This window comes from Dromiciops gliroides, chromosome 4, assembly GCF_019393635.1.
Source record: "Dromiciops gliroides isolate mDroGli1 chromosome 4, mDroGli1.pri, whole genome shotgun sequence".
NCBI lineage: Eukaryota > Metazoa > Chordata > Mammalia > Microbiotheria > Microbiotheriidae > Dromiciops > Dromiciops gliroides.
In genome coordinates, this window is record NC_057864.1 from 12,004,143 (window position 1) to 12,024,698 (window position 20,556).

Consider the following 20,556-nt stretch of genomic DNA (forward strand, 5'->3'; position numbering starts at 1 on the left):
AGGAAGGAATTAGAATGCATCCATTTCTGCTGATCTCTTTCACTGGGGAGCACCGGCTGTGAATAAATCCTGAGAGCTATAAATGCATCTTTCCATTTGTGCTTAGAGCATAGTTTTCTAATGCCAACACTTGGCTGATTTTCTAGTTCTGCCTGTGCAGTCTGTCTTTGACCTTCAACAAATGCCCTCCGGCCTGTCTACTCCTCACCCAAAAGCCACACCAGGGCATCACTTGGCATAAACCGGGAGCTTAAAGCTTCATAAAATAGATGATCCATAGTCTAAACTACACCAGTCCACAAAATAACAAGCCACTTTAGCTCTGTCAATGTTCAGGCCCCAACATTCAAAACCACACCGGGTCACTTGGGGCTTTGAGGCAAAGGAAGAAAACAGTCTAAGTACACAAGCTGTATTTGTTAAAGTGCCAACAATATGTTTGTTTTCAGTCCTTTGGCCCAGAGAAACCAACTCGAAAGCACATCTGAGCGTAGCTCTTTAAGAGTCTCATCCATGCCCAGATAGGTGGTTTTATGTGCTGGAAATGTATTTACTACTTAGTGCCATGTATATTTAATGTTGTGGGGCTTACTTAAGTGCCTTACAAAGCCCCTTATGGATTCCATTACTGAAGAGCTGCCACCCAGCATTCACAATATTTTGTAAAATACATGAAGCCCCTGAGAGTTTCTAGCTGCAGCTTACTGACTCAGGGGAATCAGATGGTCAGTAGGCTGATGATCCTGACTCTTACCTCAGCAGTTTCTCTTGTCAGGGGTGTAACGCCACAGTGGGTAAGAGTTGCCCAATTCATTTAGAAGGCACCATGGCCACTGGCACCAACACAGCAGGGAGGTGTGGCAACATTCAGCCCCAGAGTTAGAGCTCTCTGCAGCCCCAGGTTGGGCGTTTGCTGGTGCATGAATGGGGGCATCTTCCCAGGCTCTGCATCCATGAAAAACTGGGGTGATGGTTCTAAGAGCCTGGTGAAGAATTAAAATTATCTGGTTTAAAAAAAGCCTTTTCCAGTAGGAATCCCTGTCTGTGGAAAAAAACAAAAATATCAGTGTAGCCAAAGCAACCCTTTCAGAAACATGAATCAAGCCTCCCCCCCCCCGCCCTCTACACAAGCCTCCCCACAACGGATCACAAAAACAGAGAGTTCTCATGTGCTTTATTCGTCATTCTTTTTCTGGAGGCAGTTTTGTCAAGTAGAAAAAACACGGGATTTGGTAATAATAAGAGCACCTACATCCCAGGGTTGTGGTGAGGACCAAATGAGGTGTATTTGCAAAGCACTATAGAAGTGCTAGTTATTTTGTTATTATTTCTTGGTGCTCCCCCTAATAGAATGCAAGCTCTTTGAGGAAAGGAACTTTTTTGGCTGTGTATCAGTGTCCAGCACTAAATCCAATCCTCCAATGGGATCTGTGATCTATTCCCTCTAATCATGCTGATTGTGACCTTCATCCATATCCTCCCATAAGTTTGCTGCTCAAAGTCCCGGAGGCCATTCTCAGTTTCTCCTGGCACAAGGGTACCGAGGAAGGACCTCTGGGCACCACCATGTGACTGGCCCAGCTTCTCTTTGTATTGTACAATTTGATGAGGCCTTACGTTGGAGTTCACCATTGAATTCCATGGGTGCAACCTCCCTGAACCTTCTGTTGCTCCATGCATGATACTACTCTTCAATTTTGTGGAGATTGTTGACCCAAGGATCTTGAAGCAGGATCCAAGAATTATACAGCAGGAACTTACTACATGTCTGTTAAATCGAATTGAATTATGTACAGCTCCAAACTGTGCATCTGTGCCTTCACTGAAACGTGCTGCTCAAAGTCTATTTTTCATCCAAGAAGAGGCTTTTCCAGTCATTCAAGGTAAATAGCATAGACAGTTGCTAGAGCAAATAGAGATGTATTTCTGAAGATGAAGGATGAAAAGGTGTCATTTGCAACATCCCAGAGACATCGGCTCCCAATGTGTAGGCTCTGGTTATTCAGTTGCCCAATGTGGATAATCACAACGAATCTATACCTTGGGATCATGAGGTCTTTCACCCGGGCCTTAACAACCTAGAAACAAACACAAAAGACAGTCACTAAGCCACAGACAAGTGGCTTTGCCAAGCTCTGGCTCTTCCTGACATTGGGGAGTTAAGGTTGCTTAAGCACTGTTGCTGCAGGCAGGATGACAAATTGTAGAGATGTTAGCAATGTTCACGCTAATACCTGACTTCAGTGTAGCACTTTGAGCCTTACAAACAACTTTATGTATGTTAATTCACACATATAAGCTTCAGAACCATCTTTGAAGGGAAGCACTCACTTCAATGGCCCCCAAATCTGTGATTTTATCCCCCTCTGAATACAGACTCCACCCCACCCTAATGTAAATTGTTTTTGAGAACTGGATCTGAAAAATTCACCCCACGAAAGTTGTAGGCAGAATAGATATCAAAGGTAATTTTGTGGAGAGGCCCTAGAAGATGGGGTGGGGAGGAATGGGGTCAAGGAAGGTTTCATGAAGGAGACTAGGCAGTCTTTCCTTTTTAGCCAGAGGAAGTCTTCTTAACAAAGCTACTTTTCCTCCCTCATTTGTGGAATTTTTGACACTTAAATATCATGACATTTTATAATGAATTTATTTTAGGATTTGCCACTATTAACTAGTGGTAGTCTTGTTATTTCATAATATCTAAGACATTGTCTTGCCAACAGACATTGATATGAGCTTCTGGAGGGAAGGGGTGGCTTCTTCTTCATCTTCGCATCCCCAGAACCTAACCCATGGTACCACCCCTCCCCCCAACCCCAATGGTTCCAGTTGATTGGCTGATGATTGATGAGTAGTTGTTGATTTCCTAAATACACATATTGTCTTCTTTGGAAGGGCATCTAACTCACATGTGCAGTTCAGATAAGACAATAACCTACCTCTGCTATTGTTTTAGTCATCTGTCTACACAATTCAGGTTCATATTTTTCTTCTTGTAGATAATTAGTTAGTACATCCTTCAAAATGTGATTGACAACATCCACAGGAAAACATTTGTGAGGGCCTGAAAGAAGAAACATCATATTAATATCGCAAGCTCATAATTTTCTCACCATCATGTAAAGACTATTTTGAACATTTTCTTCCCTCCCATACAGTAATCAAAGGGTTAATAAAGTATGACTAGCAGTGAGGACCTTGAGCCTTTGGGGTAGACTCCCATCAAGGAGAGGATTTGTTTGCATCCAAAAATTCAAGCACGCTGACTAGGCAGTGTGTATGAGTCAAATTGAGGGTAAGGGAAGAAGACCCAACGCACTCACACATTTAAACAACCAGTCATCAATAAAAAATCCTGGGTACTACGATCCATCTGGGCAATGTGGATACAGATGTAAAAATGAAGCCAGCTTCGTGTTGTGATGGGTAAAGTACTAGTATGGTAGTCAGCAAGCCCTGCCTTTGGAAATCACTTTATTTTTCTGGGCCTCAGATTTCTCACCTGCTCAATGAGTGGTGAAGTTACTTGTCTGAAGCTGCAAAAAATATGAAGTGGCAAAGCCAAGATTTGAACTCTGGTCCTCTAACTCCAAATATCACCCTCTTTTCTACTGTACCACCATCTCTTTAGCTCTAAAATCTAGGGACCTATAAGGTCTTAATACAGGAGGTCTGGACCTTGCCATTTGCCTGATACGCATATAAAATACCTATCTGTTCCACAAATGGTCTTAGTGGGAGATGGGATTATAATGAATGTAATGGGCTCCCTGAGAGCATTCTATTTCTTCTCTTTTTTCATGCATGATTTTGGGTCTTATGCAAGTCCTGGGGTGGGGGGATACTGATACTGAATATTGAGCACCCTTTTGAGGGGAGAGAATCTTGTAACCCATATTAGGGGGAGATCTTAAAAATGAGCTATACCTAAGTTTAACTCCACGGACCTCCCCAATGGATGAGAACTCTTTGACTTATCTTCAATTTGTTTCTTCAGAGAATGAATTGACACAGACACGCATTCTAAAAGAGAAATGTGAGTTTCTTTCTGGCTGCTTTTTTGGAATTTATTAAATGATTGACATCGAGCTCCAAGACAACCAACCTAACTTGTATAGGAATCATCTTCCACTGAAATGAATGAATTCTAAAGTCCAAGTTTTGATTCACTCTCTCTGGGTCCTTGGCAGGATTCATTCTCCTTAGGGTATTCTTTTCCCTGGGGGGACAATGAAATCTGGTTCCAAATTTTTCAGGGCTGGATCCAAAAAGTAAGCATACTATATGGTCATAGATTTAGAGGGAAAAGGTGGTTGTCTATGGTCAGTTTGCCACGGATCAGGATCTGCTACAGATTCACTCTGGATTTCCCATCCTCACCAGGGGTAGTCAGCCTTCGGGAACATTGGCATTTCAAAATAAAAACCCAAGTAAGGGATCCAGATAGGGAGAGGGAAGAGGGTAGAGCATACCCAGCTGATAGGTGTTTTCCATCTGAACGGCAGGGCGGGAAGCATCGTCATGGTGGCTGGGCTCATCGACATAAGACACGGTACTCACTGAGCTAAGAACAACAATGCGAGAGAGTTTCTCTAATTAGCCTGAAAGAAGAAAACATCTCCAAGTGTGCCCAAAGTCCCACTTTTGCTAAGAAAGTTTTAAGCTCACATTTCCACCTGCTCTGGGACTCTCCCCACCACAACTCAAGTAGGACCTGCAATGACTCATTGCATCTGCAATGAAATGAATAGGACCAAAGCCCTTCTTTAGGCATTCTTTCTCCCTATTAGAATGTGAGCTCCTTGAAAACAGACAGGATCTCAATGTTTGTTTATAAGCCCAGTGCTTAGCATAGTGCTCTGGCTACAGGAAGTACTTAATAAATCCTGTTCTATTCCATCTTTATAATGCTCCATCATTTACTGCAAAATAGATGACAGCAAAGGATGTCACCAGAGAAATGTCTGATGGAAAAAGAAGACAGGTTGGTCATGGGTAAGACTAAGAGATAAATATTGGGTAACCCATGTGCCCCATTGATGTAAGTAAATGTTAGAGGAGAATGAAGAAGGTCTCTTCGATGGACTCCCTGTAGGGAATACATGGGAAGGCCCAAATGAGAGTTGGCCAAGGTGGGCAGGCATGAGTAGCTTGTGATTTTCACATCATTGGAGGGCACACCCACTGTGATGAAGCACCAATTCATTGTATTATTTGAGTATTTTTATCATTTTCAAAGCAAATGAGTTAATAGATGCAAAGTGATTCTATAGAAGACATTAAAGGTGTTGAGGTCAGAGATCATCATGAGCATTAGGAGATATAACTGGAGGGAATCATAGTCCAGAATAGCCCAGAATCAGCACCTGGGGAACAAGGGGAAGAATTGAGGTTGTTACAACAAATCCTTTGCAAAAACTCTTTGGTGTTGAAAGAAGCCTCAGAAACACCCCCAACAAGAGGCCACAATTCAAACTAAATCAATAAACACCTAAGACCCTTTTCACTACTGAAAAAGGCCAATTGGTTGGGTGAGTGAGGCAATATGAGCACACCCAGGTGGTGACCTGCAAGGGGAGATTCAAGGATGGAGGCACGGAGTGGGTTTCCCAAACCCCGCCCCAGTTCAGGTGAGCCTCAATAGACACTGCTTGGTGGCAGCCTCCGAAGGGGCCCCACTGACCCACCTGTGAGGCAAGCTAGGGTATCACTTCAAAGGGGGGGTGAGATAATAGAGTTGGGGTGGGTGGGAAAAGGGTGGTAAGGTTAGTGCTTTCATTAAACAGGAGGTAGGCATGATTGTTCTTTGTTGCTCCTGGGCATCTGGCCTTTGGGAATGCAAAGGACTTATTCCCTCTTTATTTTTTAGAATTGAGTAAGCCGGTTTTGAATGATCTCTAAAATTATTAGTTATATATACACACACAGAATCTAACGTTATCTAGGTTGGCTTTTAAAAAAATTAGTTATTTTGTTAAACCTTTCTCAATTACATTTTAATTTGGTTCAGGCCACACAGACACTTATATACCACACCATTAAAAAGTGTCCATGACAAAAAGCAAATTAAATAGAATTAAAATTAAGGTCATATATATTTCACTCCAAGAACAAGAATTGAGACATATAGGCATAAGTTTGTAAAATAAATATGATTGTATTTAGTAAATCACTATGATCCAAGGGTTGATATGAACATCTGTCAAAGGATTTCTGAACTATTTTAGTTTTTTCCTTTAAAAATATTTCACAAAGGGCAGCTAGGTGGCGCAATGGATAGAGCACCGGCCCTGGAGTCAGGAGGACCTGAGTTCAAATCCAGACTCATACACTTGACACTTACTAGCTGTGCGACCCTGGGCAAGTCACTTAACCCTCATTGCCCCACAAAAACAAAAACAAAAACAAAAAAACCCAAAACACTTACTAGCTGTGTGACCCTGTCACTTAACCCCAATTGTCTCACAAAAAAAAGAAAAAACAAAAAACAAAAAGAAAGCCTCAAGAGAAGAAATGCATGAAGTTCCTTTTGGGGCAGCTAGGTAATGCATTGGATAGAGCACTGGCCCTGGAGGCAGGAGTACCTGAGTTCAAATCCCGCCTCAGACACTTAACATTTACTAGCTGTGTGACCCTGGGCAAGTCACTTAACCCCAATTGCCTCACTAAAAAAAAAAAAAATAAGGGGGGGGGCTGCTCAGTGGCCTATGAGGTCACTTCTAGAGTCATACATTCCCATGATTCTTTGATACATACTGATGGAATCATGGGTCATTTAAATACTGAAAGTTTATGCTTTGTATTCATGGTGGTATGATGTTTGGATGCCAAGGCAGATTTACTTTTTTTTTTTTTTTCTGGTGAGGCAATTGGGGTTAAGTGACTTGCCCAGGGTCACACAGCTAGTAAGTGTTAAGTGTCTGACGCCGAAATTGAACTCAGGTCCTCCTGACTCCAGGGCCGGTGCTCTATCCACTGCGCCACCTAGCTGCCCCCAAATTTACTTAAAGAGAATGAAGGTGGCAATGTGGAAGAGAGGGGCTTGAGGGATGTTTTGGGGGTCAGAGATTTTGGGTCTAATCCTCAGCCCTGACACTTTGTGCTTGTGGGCGTCTGGGCATGCCACTTTATCTTTCTAGGATTCACTTTCCTCACCTGTCAAAAGAAGGGAATGGGCCTGGGTGACCACTAAGATATCTTTCAGCTCCCAAGTTCTCGCCCTGTGGGGTAAACTCCTGGCTCTGTCAACTTTAGGAACCCTGGACAGATCTTGCTGCCCTCAGTGGGCTTCAGTGTCCTCATTTGCGAACTAAGGAACTGAGAGTAGATGATCTCAAGGTTCCTTCTAGCTCTAAATGTGGGCACCTAGCTCCTGAGGCAGCCCCTTCTGCTTGGGGATGACTCTGTTAAGAAGCCTTCCAGGGTCCCCCAGTTGTTGCTGCCATCCATTCTTTTTATTTCCTTAAAAAATTTTTTTGGGGGCAACTAGGTAGCATAGTGGATAAAGCATCGGCCCTGGATTAAGAGGGACCTGAGTTCAAATATGGCCGCTGACACTTGACACTTACTAGCTGTGTGACCCTGGGCAAGTCACTTAACCCCCATTGCCCCACAAAAAAAAAAAATGCTGCCATCCCTCCTAAGGCTTCTGTCTAGTCTGTATGGTTCTTGTACATACAGATTTATCTGCATTTTCGAGCCTCCATTATAGACTCCTTGGGGAAAGGGTCTGTTTTGGCTTTCTCTTTGTATCTCCTGATCTACATTTATTTATTTATTCACTCAATTATTTATTTGTTTATTTATTCATCTATCTATCATCCATCTATCTATCTATCTATCTATCTATCTATCTATCTATCTATCTATCTATCTATCTATCTATCTATCTATCTATCTGGCAATTGGGGTTAAATGACTTGCCTAGGGTCACACAGATAGTAAGTGTTAAGTGTCTGAGGCCGGATTTGGACTCAGATCCTCCTGACTCCAGGGCCAGTGCTCTATCCACTGCGCCACCTAGCTGCCCCCATATTTATTTTTAGTAGAGGCAGCTAAGCAGGAAGACCTGTGCCTCAGGTGACCCTGGGCAAACTGCTTGTCTCCCCTGAGTATTCATTTCCTTATCTGTAAAATGGGGATACATACTCTCCTCCCCACAACCCAGTGTTGTTGTGAGGATCAAGTGAAGTCCTAGATGTCCAATGCTTTGCCAGACTTAAAACCTAGACACAGAAATGTTGGCTATGATCATCCCACCTGAAGTGTTGAGGGTGCCCACTCTCCTGGCCACCTTCTCCACACACTGCCTTTCACTGTCTCTTTCCAGATGGCAGCCCTGAAGACTTTGGGCAGGGTTATAGCTACCAGAGAGATGCTGCCACCCAGTGGACTCACTCTCTAAAGTCTTTCCAGCTCCTCAGGGAAAATGAAATCTGGTCATCCAGGGGAAATAGGCAGGCTCTCTGAGAGCTTTGTTCCTGGAGAGGGCAAGAAGGCTTTGGAGAGCCAAGAAGTCTTTGGCTTATTACAGTTCTATAGGGGAACACATGTAGCCCTTCCTCCAAGCTCAGTGGAATGCTTGAGCATTCCTTCCTAATTTCCCCTGACCACTTATGCTCCCCTCCCTAAATAGCTTGTGTTTATTTCACATTTATCTCTTTATATGTATGTGTATATATATATATATATGTATATATATATTGCACACCCTTATGTATGTATTTGTCTCACCTGTTAGAATTTAAAATCTTTGAATATGGGTATTATTTCATTCTTGATATCTGTGCCACCAGTACCTAGCTCAGTGCCTGGCACATTGTATGATTAACAAATGCCAGTTAATTGATTGATTTGAGTTAATCCAAAGCAATCTCAGTCCTAGGAAGGCCTTCTTAGGGAACTCTATTCTGGTTTTAGTGGCAAGGTGAACCTCTAGCCCTAGCCTCCCTCTCTGCCCAACCTCCCCTTGGGAACTGGATGAGGGGGAAGCAGGCCTTGCAAAAAAATTTCAGCAACTTTAAGTAATAAGAGGCAGCATGAGTTTTGTGAGTAGAGTATTTGACCCAGTGTCAGGAAGACATGGACTTAAATATCACCTCCAACACTTAACTAGTTGGGTGACCCAAAACAAATCACCACAGCAGTGTGGTTAAGTCAAGTCAAAAAGCATTTACTTATTACCTACTCCATGCCAGGCACCATGCTAACAACTAGGGATACAAAGAAAGACAGAATGTAGCCCCTGCCCTCAAGCAGCTCACATTCTAATGGGGAGAAACACCTAAGTAGAAACACAATATACAGGGTGTCCCAAAATACAGGTCAATATTAAAACAATTTAAAATTTTAAAACAAAATTAGACCAAGACTTTTGGGACATTCTGGCCATGCAGGGCAAATTGGAAATCATCCAAAAGAATGATGATACTGTGCTCCTGGTCCCTTGACAACCAGTTGCTTCATCCCAGGACTTGCCTGACCCCTAAAGAATCTGCTTCCTCTGTCGTTCATCTGCTGGGCTGGGTGCTGGCAGAGTGCAGGAGGGGGCAGCTCTGAGGAGTCACACTTCTTATTGCTAGTTATGTGACATTCTTGGGCTATCCTTCTGCTCTGGGGCCAGCCTCAATTGGCTGTCTGTGTTTATAGTCACTCACCTCTACACTAATCTTGTGGTAAGCTCAGAGCTGGCAAACTCAGCAGGCATTCTTTGGTCCCCCACAGATTCATCTTGAGTTACTCTAAGAAGGTAACTTAACCTCTTTGTTTCAGATTGCATTCAAGACTATGACAACACCATGGACAGTTCCTGCATTGTGGGAATCTAAGCTCCATTGTTGGCCAGATTACCCTTTCATCTCCAGCTCCTCTAGAAGAGGTAGGGAATAGGATAACCTGGTTGTTGACAGCAACAATGACAATAGCTAGTATTTATATAGCACTTTCATGTTAGTGAATATTATATCCTTTGATCTTCACAGCAACTCTGGGAGGGAAGTGCTATTATCATCCTTACTGACAGATGAGGAAACTGAGGCACAGAAATATTGTCACTTTCCCACTGTCACCCAGCTAGTAAGTGACAGAACAGAGATGCAATCTAGGTCCTTTCACAAGTCTTAACTCTTCTGTTCTTTTCTCCCTATGCCATGCTACCTCCCAAGTTTTAAATAACCGGATTGTAATAAAATGTACTTCATGCTGAAAATGTACTAACCCTAACTGAACATTCCTTTGGTTCTGAAGGCACTTTGGCCTCTTTGCTCTGACATAGAAACATCCTTGTGAACATAAGTTTACATTGATTGTATTGTTGTCAAGGACAGTAACTTGAAAACAGGGCTGATATTGGGCTGTAACAACCCTAGGGGATATCCTGGAAGGTACTTTTCTGGGTAGTAGGCTTCCGCCAGTTGCGGACGACCATGGATCAGCGCCTTGAAGAGCCACAGGCCACAGTGTGGCAGTGCAGTCTGATACGGGAGCCGCAGCTCCTGCCACAACAAGGACATTGGAAAATCGTACTCTCTGTTGCCCGTAGGTTCCTGCGTCTCATTCGTTTTTCTTCCTCCCGAGCTTGTAGGCCCATCTCAGCTGCGCGCAAGCTACTCCTGAGTACTGAACTCCATCAGGCGAGGTCCTTGGCCATCTCCTCCCAGCTGCCGGTGTCTATTCCCAGAGCCCTCAAGTCTCGCTTGCATACATCTCTGTAGCGAAGCTGGGGGTGTCCAGCAGGTCTTTGGCCTGGGGATAACTCTTCATAGAGTAGGTCTTTAGGAATGCGCCCGTCTTGCATGCGGTGCACATGACTTTTCTGGGTAATGCATTTTATCAGACTATTTATTTGTCATTTGTTTTTCTTATAAGGTCAGAAGGCAAATCATGCCCCTCTGCCCCCAAATTGTAGGTATTTGGATCTTTGGCTTACATGGCTTTTGTGTAAAAGGATACTTAGTGCATTCTATGACTAGTTAGGGACCTGTGTTTTTCACCTCCTATACAAGAAGCATCAACCATGCAACTGGGCGGGGGAGGGGGGGGCTGCAACTCCCCTGAGAACAGCCAGATTAAAACTGCGAAATATTTAACAAAATAAACGAAAATACAACAGAACATAAGTAATGTTATTATGTGCTTTCCTAAGTCAATCGCTGGCCTGTGGGGGATGGGTAGGGAGTTTGACTCCACTCATCTCTACTCTATCACGGCTGAAATGATTTTCCTAAAGCTCAGGTCTAACCACGTTATTCCCTAAGGAAGCTTCTGTGCCACACTTTTGCTTTCCAGGATAAAATAAAGATTCCTCAGCTTAGCATTGCACAACATGACTCCCACCTTCCTTTTTTTCTTCTGATTCAACAAACATTTATTAAGCACCTAAGGTATGTACAACACCGTGCCAGGTCCTCTCACATCACTCTCAATCTTTACCCCATTTTTCTTTTTTTTAACCCCATTTTTCAATCCTTAGCATGATCTCTACCCATGAAAAGAAATATATATATATATATATATATATATATATATATATATATATATATAATATACATTTTGACCTTGTTTATCTAATCCTGGAAATGGAGCAATTAGAGATTTGGCTACTCACTCTTTGGCCCGGCCATGGATCTCCTTCCTCCTGATGTCAGGGCTGCTCACTGATGACATGCTGCCTCTTTTCTTCAGTAACCGAGAAGCCTTATCTTTGGTGACCTCAGACATCTTGATCAGAACCTAAAGAAGGAAAAGCCTAACATAGTATGATAGAAATATGGAAATAGGCATATTTTAATCTTGGTGGTGTTGGTAGTGGTGGTAGTAATGACATTTCTATGGTGCTTTGATACATTTATCTCATTTGATTTTTGCAATAGCCCTGGGAGGTAGGAGAGAACCTGGTGCTACTATCATCATCATTTTACAGATGGGGAAACTAAAGCTGAGAGAGGTTCAGTGACTTTTCTAGGGTCATACAACTAGTAAGTGTTTGAGGCCAGAGGGTAGTCCATTAGCTCCACGTCACTTATCTATTCAATAGTTATAAGTAGTGCTTCTGGGACAAAATAAAAATTTCGCTTAGTTTTTAAAGTACTTCACTGTCTGCACCTAAGCTCTCTTTCTAGTCTCATATATCATTCTTCTTCCTGTTCTCGAGGATCCGGCCAAAGTGGCTTTTTCTCTGTCCTTTACACACAACACTCCATCTCTTTTCTCTGTCCCTTTGCCCTGGCTCTCCTCTCCCACCTGGAATGCACTCACTCCTTCCTCCCCCTCAGCTCACGGAATTCCTCTCCTGACCCCCTCCCCCCTCCTTCTATTCAACTAGCTTGCATTTATTCCACTTATGTTTATTCTGCACCTACTTATGTAGGTGCTTCTTATCACCCATTGGAATATAAACTTCCCGTGGGTAGGGATTGTTTCATTCTTTGTACTTGTGTCCCCAGGTTCTGGAACACAGCAGGGGCTTAACAAATGCTTGTTGATTGATGGATCCCTGGGTTAAACCACAAGCCACAGCGTCTGAGAGTTGGGAATGACTTCGGAGTCAAATCCAACATGTAGCTGAACAAGGATCCCTCTTCTTCTTCTATGACATCTCTGACAAGGCTGGACCCAGTTTCTGTCGCAACCTTCCAAGGGCTTCCCTTTGAGGAAGCATCCACACAGCTCTGCTCACTTCAAACCTGGCTCATCCTGACTACCTGGAATATTCCCCCCCTCCCCATCTTCTCCCTTCCAGCTTTTAAGGTCCCCTCTTTGTATGGTTTCCCCATTCAGAATGTAAGCTCTTTGAGGGCAGGGATTGTCTTCCTTTTTGGCTTGTTTTTGCATTCCTAGAATTTAGTACAGTGCTTGGCTTATAGCGAGAACTTAATTCCATTCCTCTGAATCTGTTTCTCTGTCTCTGTCTCTCTGTCTCTGTCTCTGTCTCTGTCTCTCTCTGTCTCTCTCTCTCTCTCTGTCTCTCTTTCTCTGTCTCTCTGTCTCTGTCTCTCTGTCTCTGTCTCTCTGTCTCTCTCTCTCTCTCTCTCTCTCTCTCTCTCTCTCTCCTTCTCCTCCTCCTCCTCCTCCCTTCCTTCCCAAGGTAGGTCATTTTCCTTTTAGATAGTTCTAATTGTTAGGGAGTCCCCCTTCCTACCACCCATGAAGCCCAAATCAACTTCTCTCCATCTTTCACCCACTACTACTGGTAATGCTTCTGGTTCTGTCCTTGGGGGATAAGCAGGTTAAATCTTCCAAATGACATCCTCTTAAATACTTGAAGATGGCCACAGTCTTTCTCAGACTTATGGTTGTTGTTTGGTCATTTCAGTCATGTCTGACTCTATATGACCCCATTGGGGATTGTCTTGGCAAAGATACCGAAGTGGTTTGCCATTTCCTTCTCCAGCCCATTTTACAGATCCCAAGTTCCTCAAATTTATCCTTGAATGTAATGAACTTGAGGTTCTTCATTAATCTGGCTGCCCTTCTGTGGATATTCTCCAGTTTAGGTTATTATTCAAAGATATTTTCATTACTTTCGTGTAAAAGGAAAAAAAACACTTCCCAGAAGGAAAATGGACATTTATGGTTTTTGTTTTGTTTTGTTTTGTTTTGTTTTTTTGGTGGGGCAACAAGGGTTAAGTCACACAGCTAGTAAGTGTGAAATGTCTGAGGCCACATTTGAACCCAGGTCCTCCTGAATCCAGGGCTAGTGCTTTATCCGCTGCGCCACCTAGCTGTCCCTAAAATGGACATTTATGAAAATGTTTAAATAGGTTTTTAAAGAAATTGAGTATATTCTAAAGTCATGGGATTTAAGAGCTTGAAGGGACCTTAGAGGTGTATCTAGAAAATTCCTGATTTTACAAAGAAGGAAAGTGAGACCTAGAGAGGGAAAGTGACTTGGCCAATTTCACTATTTCTTAATGGCTGAATCAGGGTTGTTTTTATTTGTTGTTTGTCCTTCCTTTCTGAAAAGGACCATGACAGATAACATGACTTACATTGAATGGGATTTAAGTGAGGGAGGGCTGTGAAAGGTCACCAACCTCACTCTCTCCTTCAGAGCCATTTGAGTCCAGTGGCAAGATATACACCAAGATGACTGGAGATGGCCCCGGATGTTTAAGGCAATTGAGGTTAAGTGATTTGCCCAGGGTCACACAGCTAGTAAGCGTCTGAGGTCATATTTAAACTCAGGTCCTCTTGACTTCAGGGCCAGCACTCTATCCACTGAACCACCTAGCTGCCTCCTGGCAGAATCAGGATTAGAACCCAAATCTTTGGACTCCAAGTTTTGTACGCTTTCAATTTCTCCACACAGAATGAATGAGAAAGAAAGCATTTGTTAAGTGCTTACTGTGAACCAACCACTGTGAAAATTTTATAGGTGAAGTTTTCTCAGGTATGCTTCCTTTGAGGAGAGGAAGCCCAGACTAGTGAGGAGAATCAGGTCAAAAAGCTTGAGATCAAGTTTTGACTAGACTATTTATTTGCTATGTTATCTTTGTTCACTTACCTGAACTTGTGAGCATAGGTTGATCATGTAATCCCTCTGACACTCAGTTTCCTCACCTATAAAATGGTGTAAAAACCTGTCAAAAATACTTGTTTTACCTACCTCACAAATTTGTTTTAAGAAAAGTGCTTTGTAAATTATAAAAAGCTTTAATAACATGAGTGATTATTTAAAATACATGGGGTTATTCTGCTATATCAAATTTAAAATATTTTAAAAGTTAAAAATAGTAACAGTACCCCTCAACTCCTCTCAACTATAAGATAAAGAGGTAAAGATACTAAGTTTCTCTCCAGATACTTTGTAGCTAATTATAATAGTAAACATTTGTCTAGAGCTTTACATTCATCTCTCTGTGCCTCAGTTTCCTCATACGTACGATGAGGGAGTTTGACTAAATGATCCCTAAGTTTCCCTCTAGCTATAAATCTTTGATCTCATGATTTTATCTGATCCTTATAACTATCCATTTCAGTGGTTGGTACAAATATTAACACCCCCATTTTACAGTGTCTGAGCAGCTGAGATAAAGATAGGTTGAGTGATTTACTCAAGGACACACAGCTAAGATGTAGAAAAGACAGAACTTGAACCCACGACTTCTGATGCTGGTTCTAGAACTCAGTTGATTTCTGAATGGAGGAGCAGATAGTAGAGTTTGTGGCTTCTATCCTCAGAGGTCTCCATAAACCCTGGAAGAGAGAAGAGTTGGACAGTGGTTGCTATTAAGTTTTCTCTTTTTGACCTGTTTTTGGATTCTCAGTGATGGTGGAAGACTCTACTTGAGAGGGGAGGAGATTGCTTTATTATCATGTTACTTGGGATTCCAGGGTCTGGACCTGTAACTAAGGAAGGACTATTAAATTCTTTTTTTTTTTTTCAGAGATGGAGGATGCAAAGTTGTTGCTGTCATTTAGATTATACCACTTAAAATTTTGTTATATGTTGACAACACATTTGCTTCTTCAACAGTGTAGAAACAATTTAATTTAGCACCAACTTAGCAAGAATAATTAGCTAAAGTAGGAAGCTCCCAGTTGGCCTGAATTGTTAATAACACCCTCTCTATGAGCCACTCTAATAACTAATTCTCTCTCAACTGAACTTGTCTTAATTATGTCTTGTAATATTTTCACATCATGAATTGCAATATTGATTTGAGGTGCTTGGGGCTGCTTCCTTTGGGGAGCTAAAAGGGTCAGTTAATGGTTCTATGAAGGTTCATCCTGTCCTGCTTCCCAATTCCTGAAAGCAGGTGTACTGTTAGCAGGGGAATCCTAGAACTCCTGGCACATAGATGCCCCCTACTGGGAAAAGGAGGGGCCTGAGTCTCCCCCAGCTGATTACTATTTTTATCTTTAGTAGCCTTGTAGCAAATTACACTAGACTTTATTTTATTTTTTAGATTCACAGTGCCGCATGAACTTCGAAGCAAATTTCACAGAATCTCAGAAATAGAAGAGATCTCAATAGCTGTCTGGTCTAACTTATATGAGAACAATAATTCCCATCACAGCATTATTGATAAGTGGTCACCCAACTTCTCCATGAAGAGAGTGAGTGAGTGGTCTTCTTTTGGAGACTTCTGATTGTAGAGAAGCTTTTCCTGACATTAAGCTGAAATTTGTTTCTGAGGTATTTGTCCTTCGTCTGTCTTAGGGGCCAAGCAGAAGAAAAGTCCTCCCTTTTCCATGTGAAAGTCCTTTAGGGACTTGAAGAGAGTTGTTATGAAGGGCCTGTGTTTTCTCTTTTTCCACTAAAACATCCCCAATTCTTTCCACTAATCTTTGTATCATATGATTTTGAGGTACTTCATGATCTTAGCGGCCCACCTCTTGACCTTCCCCATTTTATCAATGCCTTTTCCAAAATGTGGCACCCAGAAATGGACATGGTCCTAATCAGGATTTGGAGAGGGAAAGGACCTTGGTGATGATCAAATCGAATCCTCTCCTTTCCTCACTACTTTGGTACATAAGCAGCTGGGTGGTAGAGTGGATAGAGTACTTGACCTGGGATTCAGGAAGACCTGGCTTTAGATGCTAGCTGGGCAAATCACTTAATTTCTGTCTGCCTCAGTTTCCTCATCTGTAATAATAGTACCTGCCACTCACAGTTGTTGTGAGGATCAAATTAAGTAATATTTGTAAAAGGCTCTGTAAACCCTAATGCCCTATGTAAATATTAGCTATTATTTTTACACACATGGAGAGTAAGACCCAGGGCAATCACATGACTTGTAGCCCTCTATCCACTAGATAGGGTCCTATTTAATAACTCCCCCATTTTATATCTAAGGTCCAGAACTGTGAAATCCAATGTCACATAGGTCGTAAGTGTCAGAGATGGGCTTCAAACTCAGGTCCTCAGACTCCAAATACAGCCCTCTTTCTAATATATTACATGATCTTCATGAACAATCAAGTCTTCAAACTCTTTTGGGGGCGTCCAGCTAGAATGTCCAACTTCTCTTCCAGACTCCGCATGCTTGGTGATACAAAGGGAAAATAATCAACCAATCCTAGATAGGTTTGCAGAGTTAGAAGCAGAAGGGAACTTCAGAGATTGAGTCTAATCCCGCCATTTTTCAGTGGAGGAAATTATAGTTTTGTGAAGGCGGCAAAGCTCAGCCTGAAGTCAGGAAGATCTGAGCTCAAATGATCCCTCGGACACTTCCTACTTCCTGGCTGTGACTCCTGGGCAAGTCACTTGTGTCAGTCTGTTTCCTCAATTGTAAGAGGGGTAATAACTTACCTTCCAGGGTTCTTGTGAGGATCAGATGAGATAATATTTTTTTGGGGTGGGGCAATGGGGGTTAAGTGACTCGCCCAGGGTCACACAGCTAGTGAGTGTCAAGTGTCTGAGGTCGGATTTGAACTCAGGTCCTCCTGAATCCAGGGCCAGTGCTTTATCCACTGCGCCACCTACCTGCCCCCATGAGATAATATTTTAAAGTGCTATGTGAATGCTGCAGATAGAGAGCCTGCCTTGGAAAAATCATGAGTTCAAATCCTGCCTCAGACCCGAACAAGCTGAATGACCCCGGGCAAGTCACTTAACCCTGTTTGCCTCAGTTTCTTCATCTGTATGAAGAACTGGAGAAGGGAATGGAAAATCACTCCAGTGTCTTTGTCAAGAAAACCCCAAAAGGGGTCACGAAGAGTCGGATCCGACTGAAAAATGATCTAACAACAACACAATAATGCCAGTTAATTGTTAAGGGGCCTGTCCAGGGTTCTCCAGTAGCTGCCCCGCTCTGCCACGGTCCAGGGGTGCTTAGCAGGGGTTTAGCTCAGCTCAGGTTTTCTGCTCCCTGACTGGAGGAAGGCAGACTGGAAGTGAGAGCATCTCAGGCTCCAGCCTCCACTGAGGCAGGGTGAGGGTAGCCGGGCTGGGGGCAGCGCTCCTCGATTCTGAAGGTGGGGAGCGTGAGGGGGCCCTGGTGGGGTCCAAGCTGGGGATCGATCGAAGGACCTAAGGGTCATAGGTTCCCCCCTCCACCTCAGCCGGACACCCCACGCCGCTCGCGCGGCCTTACTCCATTCCCTTTTCCCACTCCGCTTCGCCATGCGATGGTCCCCCCCTCCACCCCACTAGCTGGCTTAGGAAAAACAGGCTCACTCACTCTCTGCCAGAATTTGCTGGGCGAGGCAAGGACACGCGATGCACGCAATGCATCCCCCTCAGCGTAGGAGCGCCCGGTGCAATGGCAGACCCTCAGCGCTGGCGGGGCAGGGTTCTGCAGCGCCCCTTGCTTGGGGAACCTCGAGCCGGCCGCCGAGAGGGTGGGCGGGCGTGCGTTCCAGGCTCCCCAGCCGATAGTCTCAGTCCAGCGTCTCCAGGGCTACCGGTCCAAACAAGGGGGCTGTAGCCCTCCCCCGGCCCCGCCCGCTGCAGTCAGGTGGTCGATCCTGGGATCCGCCCCTTCTCCCCTTCCTCTTCGCACGGTCTCTCTGGGTCCTGGGCATCCTGGGCATCCTGGGCACCGCCCAGGAGCAGGCGTGGGCAATGCCCTCTGTCTGGAGAGGGTTGCCCGGAATGCTCTCCCCCCGCCCAAACAGTGGGATGTTTAGGGATAGGCAGAATCCAGAGTGATTGGAGCTCTTCGTCGGCCAAAGGAAGCCAGGGAAACCAGGAGAAGGGTGAGAGGAGGGAGAGAGGTTCAGGCATGGGGAAGATGCCAGGGCGTTGGTAGATGGAATGTACCATCTACCTTCGAGGAACCCCCAGGAGGCCAGTGCCAGGGATAAGCAGACTGGACAAGCGGGAAGAGACCAGGCGATACAGGACTTTAAAAGGCAGACAGAGGATTTTATCTTGGATTTTGGAGGCAATCAGCAGGCACTGGGACTTATTGAATATAAGCTTGACGTGGACAGAGCTGTCCTTTATTTTGACAGCTGAGAGGATGGACTGGAGTGGGCAGAGACCTGAGGCAGCCATTGGGATGATCCAGGGGCCGGGCGCTAAGGCCACACACTTGTGTGGGAGCAGCGTCAGAGAGAATGGAGTTTACTGCAGAAATATTGTGAAGGGGGAATCAGTGCCAGACTTTCTCATCTTGGGCTCAGAGGTCACTGCAGACGGTGACTGAAGCTATGAAGTGAAGAGACACGTGCTCCTTGGAAGGAAAGCTCTGGCCAAAGTCCGATCTCATAGCCTATGCTACACTGTTGGTCTCATGAGCAGCACTTCCTGTATCCCACCCTTGGACAAGCTTAAGTTTCCTCGTGGGTAAGAGGAGGAGGCAGCAGTTGTGTCCTTTGAAGGGCCTCTCAGTTCTAAATCTCACCCTATGGGATGGCAAGAGGTCAGGACGCCTTCCTTTCCTGGTAACGCTCCCTAAGGAAGATGACTAAATAAGGCATTTTCTTGCCTTCCTTTTGTTGTAGTTAACGGTATTTGGGGCAGCATCCCTCGTTTGGCACCATTGTGCTGCTGACCATTGTCTCTATCATTTCCATCTGGTTACTGGTCCGTACATCCTATTATTATTCCATGTCAGAAGAAAAATGCATAAGCAAAGTTTCTCTCTGTCTCTGTCCCTCTGTGTCTCTCTCCCCTCTCTCTGGGGAAATGAGAGTTAAGTGACTTGCCCAGGGTCACACAGCTAGTAAGTGTCAAGTGTCTGAGGCCGCATTTGAACTCAGGTCCTCCTGAATCCAGGGCCAGTGCTTTATCCACTGCGCCACCTAGCTGCCCCAGCAAAGTTTCTCTTTACAGAAAGACAAAACAAAACAACAACAAAAAACTACACAGCCCAAATACACTGTTCTCATAGTTTTCATTTATTTTCCAGAAAAAAAAATCACATTTAAATTACAACTTATTCAGACAGTTCCTCTTTTTCTTCGGTATAGAATGATTCCACTTTGTTCTGAAATGGAAACCCTCCCCACAGTAATCTGTCAGGGTCAAGAATTGCATAATCAGTATTTTAGGACAGGAGTCAAAGGGAATATGGTGGGAATATGGAGGAAAACATTTATAAAAAATCATTATTTACCCAAAAAAGTGATATCCACAGATCAGTATCCTAATCTATAAGGCAAGTGACATTAAAATATGTTGGTTCATGATTATCTTCAACAACTCAACACAACACCTTCATCTCACCACAGTTCCAGCCCTGTCAGACACTGTAGCCAGTCAGATGCCGAAGGTTGTCCGACACTGCAGACGACACGCCAAGCGGCCTGCCCACATGGGCGTTTCTCTGAGAACACTGGGTACACAGTAAAGCTTTCATTACAGACTAAGCAGTTCACAGGGTATCAGAATAAATTGCACACGGAGGCGAAAAGGCCAGGCATTTAACTTAAACTTTAAAAATATACTTGCGTGTATTTTCATCCACAATTCTTATAAACATTTTATACACAAAGTATTTTATAAAATGATAGAGCTACTTGATACGGGATCAGAAAGGGAGAAATCCAACCCACATCTCCAAGTGGGCAGGGGACAGAACAACAAAAGAATCCCATCCCCCATATCAGAAAGTGCCCTGGACTCCCAAGTTGCCAGTGAGCCTTCATTTTCCACTTCAAAGT

The 20,556-nt window shown here is 43.8% G+C and overlaps 1 protein-coding gene across 2 annotated transcripts; it reads right to left on the reverse strand.

Annotated features, from left to right (window-relative positions):
• Positions 1–1,159: 1,159 nt before the first annotated feature.
• Positions 1,160–18,721, reverse strand: DYNLT5 (dynein light chain Tctex-type family member 5). 2 transcript variants are annotated; one of them, XM_044005605.1, is made up of 7 exons: positions 18,129–18,721; positions 15,091–15,195; positions 14,504–14,559; positions 11,606–11,730; positions 4,473–4,564; positions 2,940–3,064; positions 1,160–2,078 (listed from the first exon to the last, which is right to left on the reverse strand). In XM_044005605.1, exons 3-7 carry the CDS (start codon positions 14,528–14,530, stop codon positions 1,875–1,877), a joined length of 573 nt encoding a protein of 190 aa, XP_043861540.1. In that variant the 5' UTR covers positions 14,531–14,559; positions 15,091–15,195; positions 18,129–18,721; the 3' UTR covers positions 1,160–1,874. The 2 variants fall into 2 exon arrangements, with proteins under 2 accessions (XP_043861540.1, XP_043861539.1); XM_044005604.1 differs by having other exon boundaries at positions 15,101–15,195; positions 18,129–18,719.
• Positions 18,722–20,556: the final 1,835 nt, after the last annotated feature.

Bases quoted from the DNA above. Each gene is read 5' to 3' on its own strand.
- DYNLT5 (XM_044005605.1), bottom strand. From the start codon at position 14,530: ATGATCAACCTATGCTCACAAGTTCAG. The intron at 11,731-14,503 runs GTAAGTGAACAA...TTCCTTCTTTAG, and splicing joins ACCTATGCTCACAAGTTCAG to GTTCTGATCAAGATGTCTGA. The intron at 3,065-4,472 runs GTATGCTCTACC...TTCTTCTTTCAG, and splicing joins GGAAAACACCTATCAGCTGG to GCCCTCACAAATGTTTTCCT.